General features: G+C 35.0%; 1 protein-coding gene across 1 annotated transcript in view; it reads right to left on the bottom strand.

Moving 5' to 3' along the window:
• Positions 1–18,162, bottom strand: part of LOC100369413 (uroporphyrinogen-III synthase-like) — a gene marked incomplete at its 5' end in the record, with an annotated part of 32,477 nt that overhangs the window by 8,036 nt on the left and 6,279 nt on the right. Inside the window, 5 exons of the mRNA XM_085504650.1 lie at positions 11,728–11,826; positions 12,288–12,373; positions 13,186–13,269; positions 15,065–15,214; positions 16,049–16,226. Coding sequence (XP_085360776.1) covers positions 11,728–11,826; positions 12,288–12,373; positions 13,186–13,269; positions 15,065–15,214; positions 16,049–16,226 — 597 coding nt within the window. The remainder of the gene's footprint in view (positions 1–11,727; positions 11,827–12,287; positions 12,374–13,185; positions 13,270–15,064; positions 15,215–16,048; positions 16,227–18,162) is intronic.

Below are 18,162 nucleotides of genomic sequence, written 5' to 3'. Positions count from 1 at the left end.
CCAGGTTCTACAAGGTCTATAAACCACATACACATATTTATCTGCATTTTGCCATATGATTCCGGGTTCTATAAGGTCTATCAACCACATACACATATTTATCTACATTTTACATATGATTCCAGGTTCTATATGGTCTATCAACCACATACACATATTTATCTACATTTTACATATGATTCCAGGTTCTATAAGGTCTATCAACCACATACATGTATTTATCTGCATGTTGCCATATGATTTCAGGTTCTACAAGGTCTATCAACCACATACACAAATTTATCTGCATTTTGCGATATGATTTCGAGTTCCATATGGTCTATCATCCACACACACATATTTATCAGCATATTTTGCCATATGATTCCAGGTTCTATATGGTCTATCAACCACATACACATATTTATCTACATTTTACATATGATTCCAGGTTCTATAAGGTCTATCAACCACATACATGTATTTATCTGCATTTTGCCATATGATTCTGGGTTCTATATGATCTATCAACCACATACACATATTTATCTATATTTTACATATGATTCCAGGTTCTACAAGGTCTATCAACCACATACACATATTTATCTGCATTTTGCCATATGATTCCAGGTTCTATAAGATCTATCAACCACATACATGTTTTTATCTGCATTTTGCCATATGATTCCAGGTTCTACAAGGTCTATCAACCACATACACATATTTATCTACATTTTACTTATGATTCCAGGTTCTATATGGTCTATCAACCACATACATGTATTTATCTGCATTTTGCCATATGATTCCGGGTTCTATATGGTCTATCAACCACATACACATATTTATCTACATTTTACATATGATTCCAGGTTCTATAAGGTCTATCAACCGCATACATGTATTTATCTGCATTTTGCCATATGATTCCAGGTTCTATAAGGTCTATCAACCACATACACATATTTATCTGCATATTTTGCCATATGATTCCAGGTTCTATATGGTCTATCAACCACATACACATATTTATCTACATTTTACATATGATTCCAGGTTCTATAAGGTCTATCAACCACATACATGTATTTATCTGCATTTTGCCATATGATTCCGGGTTCTATATGATCTATCAACCACATACACATATTTATCTATATTTTACATATGATTCCAGGTTCTACAAGGTCTATCAACCACATACACATATTTATCTGCATTTTGCCATATAATTCCAGGTTCTATAAGGTCTATCAACCACATACATGTATTTATCTGCATTTTGCCATATGATTCCAGGTTCTACAAGGTCTATCAACCACATACACATATTTATCTACATTTTACATATGATTCCAGGTTCTATAAGGTCTATCAACCACATACATGTATTTGTCTGCATTTTGCCATATGATTCCGGGTTCTATATGGTCTATCAACCACATACACATTTTTATCTGCATCTGCATATTTTGCCATATGATCAACCACAGACACATATTTATTGATCTATATGGTCTATCAACCACATACACATATTTATCTACATTTTACAAATGATACCAGGTTCTATAAGGTCTATCAACTACATACATGTATTTATCTGCATTTTGCCATATGATTCCGGGTTCTATATGGTCTATCAACCACATACACATTTATCTACATTTTACATATGATTCCAGGTTCTACAAAGTCTATCAACCACATACACATATTTATCTGTATTATGCCATATGATTCCAGGTTCTATAAGGTCTATCAACCACATACACATATTTATCTACATTTTACATATGATACCAGGTTCTATAAGGTCTATCAACTACATACATGTATTTATTTGCATTTTGCCATATGATTCCGGGTTCTATATGGTCTATCAACCACATACACATATTTATCTGTATTATGCCATATGATTCCAGGTTCTATAAGGTCTATCAACCACATACACATATTTATCTACATTTTACATATGATTCTAGGTTCTACAAGGTCTATCAACCACATACATGTATTTATCTGCATTTTGCCATATGATTCTGGGTTCTATATGGTCTATCATCCACATACACATATTTATCTGCATATTTTGCCATATGATCCCAGGTTCTATACAGTCTATCAACCACATACACATATTTATCTGCATTTTGCCATATGATTCCAGGTTCTACAAGATCTATCAACCACATACATGTATTTATCTGCATTTTGCCATATGATTCCAGGTTCTACAAGGTCTATCAACCACATACACATATTTATCTGCATTTTGCCATATGATTCCAGGTTCTATAAGGTCTATCAACCACATACACATATTTATCTACATTTTACTTATGATTCCAGGTTCTATATGGTCTATCAACCACATACATGTATTTATCTGCCTTTTGCCATATGATTCCGGGTTCTATATGGTCTATCAACCACATACACATATTTATCTACATTTTACATATGATTCCAGGTTCTATAAGGTCTATCAACCACATACATGTATTTATCTGCATTTTGCCATATGATTCCAGGTTCTATAAGGTCTATCAACCACATACACATATTTATCTGCATTTGCCATATGATTTCGGGTTCTATATGGTCTATCACCCACATACACATATTTATCTGCATATTTTGCCATATGATTCCAGGTTCTATATGGTCTATCAACCACTTACACATATTTATCTACATTTTACATATGATTCCAGGTTCTATAAGGTCTATCAACCACATACACATATTTATCTACATTTTACATATGATTCCAGGTTCTATAAGGTCTATCAACCACATACATGTATTTATCTGCATTTTGCCATATGATTCCGGGTTCTATATGGTCTATCAACCACATACACATTTTTATCTGCATCTGCATATTTTGCCATATGATCAACCACAGACACATATTTATTGATCTATATGGTCTATCAACCACATACACATATTTATCTACATTTTACATATGATACCAGGTTCTATAAGGTCTATCAACTACATACATGTATTTATCTGCATTTTGCCATATGATTCCGGGTTCTATATGGTCTATCAACCACATACACATATTTATCTACATTTTACATATGATTCCAGGTTCTACAAAGTCTATCAACCACATACACATATTTATCTGTATTTTGCCATATGATTCCAGGTTCTATAAGGTCTATCAACCACATACACATATTTATCTACATTTTACATATGATTCTAGGTTCTACAAGGTCTATCAACCACATAAACATATTTATCTGCATTTTGCCATATGACTCCAGGTTCTATAAGGTCTATCAACCACATACATGTATTTATCTGCATTTTGCCATATGACTCCAGGTTCTATAAGATCTATCAACCACATACACATATTTATCTGCATATTTTGCCATATGATCCCGGGTTGTATATGGTCTATCAACCACATACACATATTTATATGCATTTTGGCATATGATTCCTGGTTATACATGGTCTATCAACCACATACACATTTTTATCTGCATTTTGCCATACTATTCCAGGTTCTATATGGTCTATCAACCACATACACATATTTATATGCATTTTGGCATATGATTCCTGGTTATACATGGTCTATCAACCACATACACATTTTTATCTGCATTTTGCCATACTATTCCAGGTTCTATATGGTCTATCAACCACATACACAAATTTATCTGCATTTTGCCATACTATTCCGGGTTCTATCAACCACATACACAAATTTATCTGCATTTTGCCATACTATTCCGGGTTCTACAAGGTCTATCAACCACATACACATATTTATCTGCATTTTGCCATACTATTCCAGGTTCTATATGGTCTATCAACCACATACACAAATTTATCTGCATTTTGCAATACTATTCCGGGTTCTATAAGGTCTATCAACCACATACATGTATTTATCTGCATTTTGCCATACGATTCTGGGTTCTATATGGTCTATCAACCACATACACAAATTTATCTGCATTTTGCCATACGATCCCGCGGTTGTATATGGTCTATCAACCACATACACATATTTATCTGCATTTTGCCATGATTCCTGGCTATACATGGTCTATCAACCACATACACATATTTATCTGCATTTTGCCATACGATTCTGGGTTCTATATGGTCTATCAATCACATACACATATTTATCTGCATTTTGCCATAGGATTTCAGGTTCTATATGGTCTATCAACCACATACATGTATTTATCTGCATTTTTTGTGTTACAATATATCATACATACTGTCATCCAAAATATGCACAGATAGGCACAGAATTCCCAAAACCACTTTTAAAATTTTTAAAATGAAAAAATAAAATAAAAATAAAATAAAAGCTGTGATAAGTTCATTTTTTTAACCGACATGCATGATGAATAGAAAAACAAATATTTTGGTCATATATACATAAGCAAAAACAGTTTGAATTACTAATTTTAATAGAATATTTTGTTTGAGCGTTGAACCAAAACTCAAGTTTTACATCTGCTGAGCACATGACAATTTGTAGGGGGAGAGTAATTCACGTTTTGCATCTACTTAGCATATGACAATGCATTATGGGAGAGTAATTCACAATTTGCATCCACTAAACATGTTACTGAGCATATGACAATGCATTGTGGGTGAGCAATTCATGTTTTGCATCTACTGAGCATGTTACTGAGCATATTACAATGCATTGTGGGATAGCAATTCATGTTTTGCATCTTCTGAGCATGTTACTGAGCATATGACAATGCATTGTGGGTGAGCATGTTACTGAGCATATGACAATGCATTGTGGGAGAGTAATTCATGTTTTGCATCTACTGAGCATGTTACTGAGCATATTACAATGCATTGTGGGAGAGCAATTCATGTTTTGCATCTACTGAGCATGTTACTGAGCATATTACAATGCATTGTGGGAGAGCAATTCATGTGTTGCATCTACTGAGCATATGACAATGCATTGTGGGAGAGCAATTCATGTTTTGAATCTTCTGAGCATGATACTGAGCATATGACAATGCATTGTGGGTGAGCAGTTCATGTTTTGCATCTACTGAGCATATGACAATGCATTGTGGGTAAGCAATTCATGTTTTGCATCTTCTGAGCATGATACTGAGCATATGACAATGCATTGTGGGTAAGCAATTCATGTTTTGCATCTTCTGAGCATGTTACTGAGCATATGACAATGCATTGTGGGTGAGCAATTCATGTTTTGCATCTACTGAGCATATGACAATGCATTGTGGGTGAGCAATTCATGTTTTGCATCTACTGAGCATATGACAATGCATTGTGGGTAAGCAATTCATGTTTTGCATCTTCTGAGCATGTTACTGAGCATATGAAAATGCATTGTGGGTGAGCAATTCATGTTTTGCATCTACTGAGCATATGACAATGCATTGTGGGTGAGCAATTCATGTTTTGCATCTACTGAGCATATGACAATGCATTGTGGGTAAGCAATTCATGTTTTGCATCTTCTGAGCATGATACTGAGCATATGACAATGCATTGTGGGTGAGCAGTTCATGTTTTGCATCCACTAAACATGTTACTGAGCATATGAAAATGCATTGTGGGTGAGCAATTCATGTTTTGCATCTACTGAGCATGTTACTGAGCATATGACAATGCATTATGGGTGAGCAATTCATGTGTTGCATCTACTGAGCATGTTACTGAGCATATGACAATGCATTGTGGGTGAGCAATTCATGTTTTGCATCCGCTAAACATGTTACTGAGCATATGACAATGCATTGTGGGTGAGCAATTCATGTTTTGCATCTACTGAGCATATGACAATGCATTGTGGGTGAGCAATTCATGTTTTGCATCTACTGAGCATATGACAATGCATTGTGGGTGAGTAATTCATGTTTTGCATCTTCTGAGCATGATACTGAGCATATGACAATGCATTGTGGGTGAGCAATTCATGTTTTGCATCCACTAAACATGTTACTGAGCATATGAAAATGCATTGTGGGTGAGCAATTCATGTTTTGCATCTACTGAGCATGTTACTGAGCATATGAAAATGCATTGTGGGTGAGCAATTCATGTTTTGCATCTACTGAGCATGTTACTGAGCATATGAAAATGCATTGTGGGTGAGCAATTCATGTTTTGCATCTACTGAGCATATGACAATGCATTGTGGGTAAGCAATTCATGTTTTGCATCTTCTGAGCATGATACTGAGCATATGACAATGCATTGTGGGTAAGCAATTCATGTTTTGCATCTTCTGAGCATGTTACTGAGCATATGACAATGCATTGTGGGTGAGCAGTTCATGTTTTGCATCCACTAAACATGTTACTGAGCATATGAAAATGCATTGTGGGTGAGCAATTCATGTTTTGCATCTACTGAGCATATGACAATGCATTATGGGTGAGCAATTCATGTTTTGCATCTTCTGAGCATGTTACTGAGCATATGAAAATGCATTGTGGGTGAGCAATTCATGTTTTGCATTTACTGAGCATGTTACTGAGCATATGACAATGCATTATGGGTGAGCAATTCATGTGTTGCATCTACTGAGCATATTACAATGCATTGTGGGAGAGCAATTCATGTTTTGCATCTTCTGAGCATGTTACTGAGCATATGACAATGCATTGTGGGTGAGCAATTCATGTTTTGCATCCACTAAACATGTTACTGAGCATATGACAATGCATTGTGGGTGAGCAATTCATGTTTTGCATCTACTTTGGCTGGTTCTAGCCTCAAGTGTCATGGCGTACCAAGCCCCAAGAGGCCAGTAACTAGTAACGAATCAAGCATTCCGATTGGTCCATCACTTTCTCGTTGCTTGTTCTATTTTCCTTGGTCACCTGACGTCAGCGCTCATGCTCGTGGCCGTTCAGAGGTTTCCTTTTACTTTCGAAAGTTGGGCGAATAAAAAACTGTTTCTTTTGTTATAAATTTGCACAGAAACAGCGAGAAATGACTGAAACATCACAAATACGTAAATCTAAGCAGGTAGAATGTATGACCAATGGCTTTTTTATAGTATTACAAACACGTTTATGCAGAACGGAACTTAGAATGTTTTCAAATTACGTCACTTAGTCACGAGCCTTCCGGCTGGAAAACCGGCCCAAATGGAACAATATGGCGATTACTAGTTACCTGTGTTCTACCTGCCATTCATGTTACCACACAAAATTTCGAAGATATGAAAAAAATAATCTCAGCATAGTAAACCAGACCAAAAAATTTATAATTTTCCACAATATTTTAGACTCTTAATGTTTCTTGAAAAATCAGCAGGTTTTTGTTTTCATTCTCCATGTCCTAATGGCATATTATTTTTAATTTCTCTCAAATCTCTTTAAAGGCATACTATGCTGTGCCTATGAGAAAAGAAGGTATGTATGAACTTCTGAACCCCTGAACCATGTGTCGTAAGGATGCATTTATACATGGATTTCCTCACGTCAACCACCATGTGATATATTTTTGGTACATGCATAGTCTACACAGGTCAGTGAATGTATAGGCGGCATATATTAATGGAGACATCAATCTTATAAATGACTTAGTACCACTTGACACTACCATTGCTCTCGTTTTTTTCTTTATGGTTTCTTTATGGCAAAACAGACATAAATTGCCACCATTCACTGATTTAACAAGCCATGCATGGCACAGTCTTTGTTAGTTATCAAATTTAGAATATATATTTATAGCAATATCCAGAAGCTGATGCTTGATTATGATTTTTTTAACATTAAAATGATTGATATTCAGTCAACTTGTATCTGATTGTCAAACAAGTATGTGTCTATAATATTGAGAGATATTCAGCATTAATTAAAACAAAATGGCCATCAGTTGCCCATTTTGAATCGGATCGTCAAACTAATATATCTGTATATCTATGACATGATGTATAATGAATATATCAAATTTGAACATAATCTGTCAAAGCATGTCAGAGATATGGCTCTAGAACCGCATTCAGTAAAACAAAATAGCTGCCAGTCACGGTCAGCCACTTTGAATCCAATCTGAAAAACAAAATGACGTGCATCAGGGACCCATAATGTCTAATGTATGTAACAAGTTTGAACAAAATGCATCAGTAAACAGCTGATCTCTTTCTTCCTCTCTCGGGCTTATAATAACGTAACGTAAATCAGTGAAGCTTTAAAAAATGATGCACATGTAATGTAACTGGTACGAAGCATATTCAAACTTCAGTTATATAAAGAACAAGCAGCCTCTCGGCTGAGATAGCTCCGCTGTTAGCAATGCACATTTCGATTAAAGAATAGAAGATATCATTAGAAAATGAACAATATGCATAGTATCAATGCAATGGGACTTGCTGTTTTCAACAAGAATTCAAAAATATCATTTTTGACCATAAATGATTGTGGTTTTTAACAAGAAGAAAATATCACTTTTTACCAAAAATTACAAAAATATTCATCAAAATTAGAGAATTGAAGATATCATCATGAAATGAACAAATTTGAGTGGTCCATATGTAGTATCTATATATGTAATATCAAAGCAATTGGACTTGTGGTTTTTAACAAGAAGTCGAAAATATCACTTTTTACCAAAAATGACCAAAATATTCACCAAATTTAGAGAATTAAAGATATCATTACAAAATGAACAAATCTGAGAGAGGTCCACATGTAGTACCTACATATGTAATATCAAAGCAATTGGACTTGTCGTTTTTAACAAGAAGTCGAATATATCACTTTTTACCAAAAATGACAAAAATATTCACCAAAATTAGAAAATTAAAGATATCATTATGAAATGAACAAATTTGAGAGTGGTCCACATGTAGTACCTATATATGTAATATCAAAGCAATTGGACTTGCGGTTTCTAACAAGAAGTTGAAAATATCACTTTTTATCAAAAATGACAAAAATATTCACCAAAATTAGAGAATTGAAGATATGATCATGAAATGAACAAATCTGAGAGAGGTCTACCCAAGGTACATATACACCAAGTATCAAAGCATTCAGACTTGTAGTTTTCAAGAAGAAGTCAAAAATGTAAAACATTGACACGGACGACGGACGACGGACACCGGACGACCACCGACAATCACTCATATGATAAGCTCCGCTCGACAAAGTCGACAGCGGAGCTAAAAAGTGAATATACAAAAAAACAAAAAAAAACAGCTGAGGTCCGATATATGCTTGATTTTGATGATTGTTCAGCACAAAAATGGCCACCATTCAGCCATCTAGAATCAGATCGTGAAACAACTTGATTTGCATATGTATAATATTATGTATTTGTGACGTTTGAATGTAATCGTTACAGAGGTCAATCCATAAGTTTTAGGACGGTGTTCGAACAGGAACTAAAATGTTGTAAAACAATTTTATTTTATTTTACCTCAACATCTCAATCTGTCTCACACCTCAACATGTCAAACTCACTCACACCTCACATGCCACACTGACTCGCACCTCACATGTCAAACTGACTTGTACTTCACATGTCAAATTGACTCATACCTCACATGTCAAACTGACTCATACCTCACATGTCAAACTGACCCACACCTCAACAAGTCAAACAGACTCACACCCCTCATGTCAAACTGACTCATACCTCACATGTCAAACTGACTCATACCTCACATGTCAAACTGACTCATATCTCACATGTCAAACTGACTCATACCTCACATGTCAAATTGACTCATACCTAACATGTCAAACTGACTCATACCTAGAAGATAATATTTGGTAATCGTAGTCCTAAATAACTATTAAAAATAGCTAGACGTTTCGAGCAATGGCTCTTTATCAATAGCATAGAAGCAAGTGTGATAACGTACAGGTAGAACATAAGAACGTAAGAACGCGCATGAACTATAAGTTAGAACCACAAAAAATTCCACAATAGAACAAATAACGCGCCTTAGGTAGTGAGCTCAACAAATGAGTTGAACTGTTTGTTAATACCATGGGATGCGGGAAACTTTATATTGGTTCTACAGTTCGTCGACTGGGTGATCGGTTTGCTGAGCATCTACGGCAAACTAGACAGAAAAATCGTTATTATCCGGTTTCACTTCATTTTAATTCTAGTGGACATAATATTACAGATATGTCTATTTCTGGTGTATGTGTTGTCAATGGCAACGAAAATCAGCTCAGGCGTGTCGAGGAGGAAACTATATTCCGCCTTGGAACTAAAGAACCCCATGGTATTAACAAACAGTTCAACTCATTTGTTGAGCTCACTACCTAAGGCGCGTTATTTGTTCTATTGTGGAATTTTTTGTGATTCTAACTTATAGTTCATGCGCGTTCTTACGTTCTTATGTTCTACCTGTACGTTATCACACTTGCTTCTATGCTATCGATAAATACCATGGGGTTCTTTAGTTCCAAGGCGGAATATAGTTTCCTCCTCGACACGCCTGAGCTGATTTTCATTGCCATTGACAACACATACACCAGAAATAGACATATCTGTAATATTATGTCCACTAGAATTAAAATGAAGTGAAACCGGATAATAACGATTTTTCTGTCTAGTTTGCCGTAGATGCTCAGCAAACCGATCACCCAGTCGACGAACTGTAGAACCAATATAAAGTTTCCCGCATCCCATGGTATTAACAAACAGTTCAACTCATTTGTTGAGCTCACTACCTAAGGCGCGTTATTTGTTCTATTGTGGAATTTTTTGTGATTCTAACTTATAGTTCATGCGCGTTCTTACGTTCTTATGTTCTACCTGTACGTTATCACACTTGCTTCTATGCTATCGATAAAGAGCCATTGCTCGAAACGTCTAGCTATTTTTAATAGTTATTTAGGACTACGATTACCAAATATTATCTTCAATATATCATACTTATCAGTCCGAGCAGCGTTTATTTATTTATAAACTACTATTTTGACTCATACCTAACATGTCAAACTAACTCATACCTCACATGTCAAACTGACTCATACTCCACATGTCAAACTGACTCATACCTCACATGTCAAACTGACTCATACCTCGCATGTCAAACTGACTCACACCTCACATGTCAAACTGACTCACACCTTACATGGCAAACTGACCCACACTTCAACAAGTCAAACTGACTCATACCTCACATGTCATTATTGATTAGCCAAATGGTATTGAAAGCAGACTTCTGTCTCTATATTTACTAGTGGCTAGTAAATGCTTTTCAGAGTGTTGAGATGAGCTACTGCCATGGTATTGATTAGAATTAGATTAGAAGAGTGAATTCACTACAGTCAGTAAGAGTCACCATGACTTTCGTGGAATTTTGTTCCGGCAAAGGAATTGCCATATGATCATAAAATTATGAACATTGATTTCTAATATGCCATAAATTGAGCAGATTACAAAAGCTTGAATTATGTTTATATTGATTACAAGATCTTGGTAAAAATAAAACTGACAAAATCATAGAATGTTTTCCCACATGTGAAACAGATCAAATGAGTATGTATGCAGAAAATAATAATACATTTTTTTGTATTGTCAACCCCAGGGACATTACTTTGCTCTGATTTCCGATAATTTGTTGTGAATTTCAAGTAAGTTTGTTATAAATACATCTGTTGCTATCTTAGTTTTTGTTTTCTCATTTTTTTTGTTCAAATTGATCATCTTCATGAATACTTAATTGCATTATGTAAAAATTAGTGATATAATTTGAAACAGACGCTATCAGCATACCTTTATGGTTCCCTTTGAAGACTGGTACACCTTGAGAAGAGCTGCAGTGGCAAATCTGACACCTGACGGACTGAAGAAAACAACAAATTCAGGTGTCCCCTGTAGAAAAATACAAATGTATAGTTACAGCCAAGCTTAGCCAATCAACTAGCAGATCCAACAGATGCACCTTTATTTAGGATTCAAAGCTATTGGTAACCATTTTGTTTTTATTACAATTTATAACCCCACCAGACAAATTTAAGGTCTTCAAAGTGTAAAATTGTTAATCTCATTCATTAAAAGAAAACTGTAATCACATGGTTTGGCAGCCATCTTAAAAAATTGCCTTTTTCGATATTACACGTGGTTTTAACCCTTTGAATATCAATGTGATCATTCACAAAACATGCATAATTTTGTCCTTATTTTTTTCAAAATTTTTTATTAAAACCAGTAGACAATAGGGAATTGTGTCCAACGAAATTATATAAAAATAGAATTTAAATCAAATTTTGCAGTAAAAATTAGCGCATGTTCAATTGGTTAGGAAGTATTACATCAACTTTAAAATAACTTACATGTTCATTTTTGTAATCTTGAATAGCATTTTCTAGACATGGGTCAGCAATGGTTCTATAAACTTCAACAGTAGAGTAATTTATATCTAGAATAAACACACAATATTACAGTTATCTAACTCATATTATTTCTATAGTTACATGTTCAGTAAATTATGGATAAGGTATCATTGCTTTTATAAATCCCTGAATGTGAATTAAAAATGCGTAAAACAAATGATTTTCAATAACAATTGGTTGAATTTCAATGAAACCCAAAAATATTTGAGTTGAATTTGTAAAGATTTAAGCTTTGCCTTTGTTCCAAATATAAACAAAAAGTGCAAGAAATTGGTAAAACAAAACCAACATGGGACTATATTGAATCAAATAATTAAACAAACTAACATGCATCAGAAAAGTATCATGTGATCTTCATACCAAGTTTGAATAAAATTGGTTGGAAAAATGGTTGGTGACAGATCTATATAGTTTTTCTGGACGAAAATGGATTCCAGTCAGTCAAATGTTAACAAAATGAAAAAGATATGTATGTGAAATTGACAAAACGCATTTGAAGGGGAAGGTGAAAAACTTTGCAATTCAAAACAAATGAATGTATTCCTAAAGTAACCGTTGAACAATCATTAAAAGATCCCACAGATAAAGCTAGAAAGAGTATTTTTTATAACAGTACTGGTAACTCATAATTTATGACATACCATTTTAATGTAGTAGCATAAACTTGTTTAACTTGCTGGGATGCAGAAATTAAAATTCAATGTAGGTAGAGATGCAAATTATAAAAGCAAATTATATGTAAAGTGTATGTAAATTATATGCAAGTTGTATGCAAATTACACATGAAAATGTATTCAAACCATGTTCAGATCTCACAAATTCACTAACGAATACTTACGTTTTGACTCTAGAGTCACAGGTATTGTTTCTCGTTTCAATGTTCCACAAGGGAATAAAAGTGGTTTAGATGCCGGCTTCACCTCTGTAAATGACAAGCGACAAAACAGTCAGATGGGATCTAAAAATGTATATGGTTTTATACAAACCAAACATTTCATCATAAAATGTATAACTTTATAACTACCAATATTTTGTATTGACTTTTGAGGGCAAGCATTCAGAGTACCCACCAAATTCAGAATCAACTGTTATCAATAATATAGGCCTATTATACCAAAAAACAAGTTTTGCTTCCATTGACAACCTGTACTTCACACATTTGTTTGCAATTTTGCACATGAGTGACAGGATGTTTTGTTGATCAACCATTAATCAACCAATCAGTGCTAGTATTCTAAAACATTATTTAATAATATTTAAATTTTCTAATAAACATGTCTCCCTCTCATAACAAACCCAATGTATTATGTGCTACATTATAGTGAACACTTCACTATAACAAAGCCAATGTAATATGTGCTACATTATAGTGAACACTTCACTATAACAAACCCAATGTATTATGTGCTACATTATAGTGAACACTTCACTATAACAAACCCAATGTATTATGTGCTACATTATAGTGAACACTTCACTGTAACAAACCCAATGTAATATGTGCTTCATGATAGTGAACACTTCACTATAACAAACCCAATGTATTATGTGCTACATTATAGTGAACACTTCACTATAACAAACCCAATGTATTATGTGCTTCATTATAGTGAACACTTCACTATAACAAACCCAATGTATTATGTGCTTCATTATAGTGAACACTTTACTATAACAAACCCAATGTATTATGTGCTACATTATAGAACACTTCACTATAACAAACCCAGTGTAATATGTGCTTCATTATAGTGAACACTTTACTATAACAAACCCAATGTAATATGTGCTTCATGATAGTGAACACTTCACTATAACAAACCCAATGTATTATGTGCTTCATTATAGTGAACACTTTACTATAACAAACCCAATGTAATATGTGCTTCATGATAGTGAACACTTCACTATAACAAACCCAATGTATTATGTGCTTCATTATAATGAACACTTCACTTTAACAAACCCAATGTATTATGTGCTACATTATAGTGAACACTTCACTATAACAAACCCAATGTATTATGTGCTTCATTATAGTGAACACTTCACCATAACAAACTCAATGTATGATGTGCTTCATTATAGTGAACACTTTACTATAACAAACCCAATGTATTATGTGCTTCATTATAGTGAACACTTTACTATAACAAACCCAATGTATTATGTGCTTCATTATAGTGAACACTTTACTATAACAAACCCAATGTATTATGTGCTACATTATAGAACACTTCACTATAACAAACCCAATGTATTATGTGCTTCATTATAGTGAACACTTCACTATGACAAACCCAATGCATCACTGGGTCAAGAAGCAAAACCTATTTTTTTGGAGGGGTGGGGGCTTTGGAATACAAATGAATGAAACAAATATCTGGAATTTTTTGGAAAATGGCAAAATATTCATTTATCTTTGTTTTGTATATTGTTGAAAGTGTTTATACATATTTAAAAAATTGCTTTGTTAACATAGTCAAATATTATCACATTATTGAAATTCTGAGAATATTGTTTTTAATAATTCTCAAGCTTATGCATGTATTTTAATTATTTTTCACAGTTAACACCATGGGGGAGATCACAAATTCTTTGTTTTTACGGAAAAAGCTTGGGTACCTAAGTTTTGTCTTTTAATTGATATATTGCTTTTGGCAAAAAATCAAAAATTTAATATAATTATATAAATACAGATTACTGGTATTCATTACCTGTACATATTACATTAGCAAGCTCTTCAGCATTCCCACAATCTTCTCCATAGCAAGTAAATCCAAGGCTATCAGCTGATGTCTTTGTAGCGGAACCTACCACGTAAGCAGGTAATCCAGACCATTTCTGCATAAGTTCTTGTTGAAAACCTCCAAATAAAAGTTGATGTCATGCTGAACATAGTTTAATGGAGTGGAGTGGAGTGATTGAGTGCAATACATTAGGACAGATATCAATAATTATATTTTGTCTGAACTTTTGCTTTTTTGAAAAGTTTAGACTATCTTTTAATATCACTTTCACAGGCAGTTTAACCTGTTCACCACTAGCTCCCTCTTCACAAAATAGTCCCATTTATAGTTTGCATTTTCCTTCAGAATATTGGGACAAAAATAGCCAAATTGTTTGAGTAAAAACTGAAAATTGACACAAATTTTGTCTGTTGGCTCCAAAATCATTTCCAGAAATATTGAAGAATATCAAAAAAGGTACAGAATAATTTGGTCGAGAAAGTCTGGTGTTCAAATGGTTAACTTTTTATGATATGTATAATCATTCAAATTTATAAATGATACATGGAAAATTACTCCGCCTGATGATAATTAATGGCTGTATGTAATTCTGAATGTTTGAGTGGGAAGGGCGGGTTTGGAAAAAATTTCATTTCGTATTTCAGGCATCAATAAGAACTATATCTCACAAATTTAACAAAATACTTCTTTTAATTTGACTATTAGAAACCTTGATTTCAGAATTTTGTGGCATTCACAGAAAAAAAATTATGAAAGTCACTGACACTCGTCAGGCGCAAGAGAAATTCTATTCTATGTTTTTTTTATATTTGGCCTATCCAAAGGACTGTTATTGACACCTCCTGTTGAAATGCAGATAATTTCTTCGCAGGAGTTGTTTGGATTTTCTGTATCAAACCAAATTGTGGTTTCTTGACTAAATAAAGTCATTTACAGCAACATAAAACTTACCTGCCTCTGCATATTGTTGCATACACATTGCAGTAGCTTCAACAGCACGCTGACTCGTAAATATAATTCCAGTAAATTTCTCAGGTTGTTTAAAAGTTTTGTAAAAGTCATCCAGAGCAAAGAATTCAAAGCTCAGTACTGGGATTGAGGCTGCTTCCAAACCATGATTTAAGAAAACCTTTGAAAAACAAAAAAAAATCTTTTATACTGGAGGTGAAAATATCTCAGTGGATAATTTGTTTGTGAACACTCAAATTTATCTAAATTACATAATTAATATTCATATATTTTAAATCTTATTATGCATGTCATGATGTGCACTATCTGTGCATCTATGTACCAAGTTTCATTGAAATTTGAGATATCTGTGGAACAAAAAATATTCATATATTTCAATCCTAAAATAGTACCATCGATGGCCCACCCCAAAATCTGATGAGGGATTCTTGAAATATCTCAGAAATTGGCTAATTCATGTGATTAATATCTAATCATGTCTGTAGAGTATTCCAGACTGCAACTATTTACCACATTTCATTGATATCTGTGGTTCTTGAGATAGCTTAAAATTAGATAATAGTTATGCAAATTAATAATTTAATATTCACGAATTTCAAGCAGGGACTACCGGGTTTGTGGATTATTTCAGATGTACCCTGTTAAATTTAAAAAAGTTGTACATACACAAATACAGTAAGATTTGTCCAACATGTCATCCTTATAACATTCTAGTTGCCAAATTATCATATTTCTGTTACCCACAATTGCACTAAACTTTTTAACACCCAATTTACCGCAGCACACTGGGGATCAAATGGGAATCCGCCATGGAAATGATATTTGTTTTTTGATAATCATCTTGCAGACATGGCGATGTTTGTGTTTTCGACTAGTAAATTTAGAGCACTACTGGGGTTGGTAGGCTACTTGTCAGAGTCAGCTAGTGTGCTACTTGTCAGAGTCAGCTGGTACGCTACTTGTCAGAGTCAGCTGGTACGCTACTTGTCAGAGTCAGCTAGTGTGCTACTTGTCAGAGTCAGCTAGTGTGCTACTTGTCAGAGTCAGCTAGTGTGCTACTTGTCAGAGTCAGCTAGTGTGCTACTTGTCAGAGTCAGCTGGTGTGCTACTTGTCAAAGCCAGCTGGTAGGCTACTTGTCAGAGTCAGCTGGTGTGCTACTTGTCAGAGTCAGCTAGTGTGCTACTTGTCAGAGTCAGCTGGTGTGCTACTTGTCAGAGTCAGCTGGTGTGCTACTTGTCAGAGCAGCTAGTGTGCTACTTGTCAGAGTCAGTTAGTGTGCTACTTGTCAGAGTCAGCTGGTGTGCTACTTGTCAGAGTCAGCTGGTGTGCTACTTGTCAGAGTCAGCTAGTGTGCTACTTGTCAGAGTCAGCTAGTGTGCTACTTGTCAGAGTCAGCTGGTGTGCTACTTGTCAAAGCCAGCAGGTAGGCTACTTGTCAGAGTCAGCTGGTGTGCTACTTGTCAGAGTCAGCTGGTGTGCTACTTGTCAGAGTCAGCTGGTGTGCTACTTGTCAGAGTCAGCTAGTGTGCTACTTGTCAGAGTCAGCTAGTGTGCTACTTGTCAGAGTCAGCTGGTGTGCTACTTGTCAGAGTCAGCTGGTACGCTACTTGTCAGAGTCAGCTAGTGTGCTACTTGTCAGAGTCAGCTGGTGTGCTACTTGTCAGAGTCAGCTAGTGTGCTACTTGTCAGAGTCAGCTGGTGTGCTACTTGTCAGAGTCAGCTGGTACGCTACTTGTCAGAGTCAGCTAGTGTGCTACTTGTCAGAGTCAGCTAGTGTGCTACTTGTCAGAGTCAGCTAGTGTGCTACTTGTCAGAGTCAGCTAGTGTGCTACTTGTCAGAGTCAGCTAGTGTGCTACTTGTCAGAGTCAGCTGGTGTGCTACTTGTCAAAGCCAGCTGGTAGGCTACTTGTCAGAGTCAGCTGGTGTGCTACTTGTCAGAGTCAGCTGGTGTGCTACTTGTCAGAGTCAGCTGGTGTGCTACTTGTCAGAGTCAGCTGGTACGCTACTTGTCAGAGTCAGCTGGTACGCTACTTGTCAGAATCAGCTAGTGTGCTACTTGTCAGAGTCAGCTAGTGTGCTACTTGTCAGAATTAG

This window comes from Saccoglossus kowalevskii, chromosome 10, assembly GCF_978046115.1.
Source record: "Saccoglossus kowalevskii chromosome 10, keSacKowa6.1, whole genome shotgun sequence".
Taxonomy (NCBI): Eukaryota; Metazoa; Hemichordata; class Enteropneusta; family Harrimaniidae; genus Saccoglossus; species Saccoglossus kowalevskii.
Note: the sequence above shows the minus strand (reverse complement) of the source record. Positions and strands in the feature narration are given on the sequence as shown.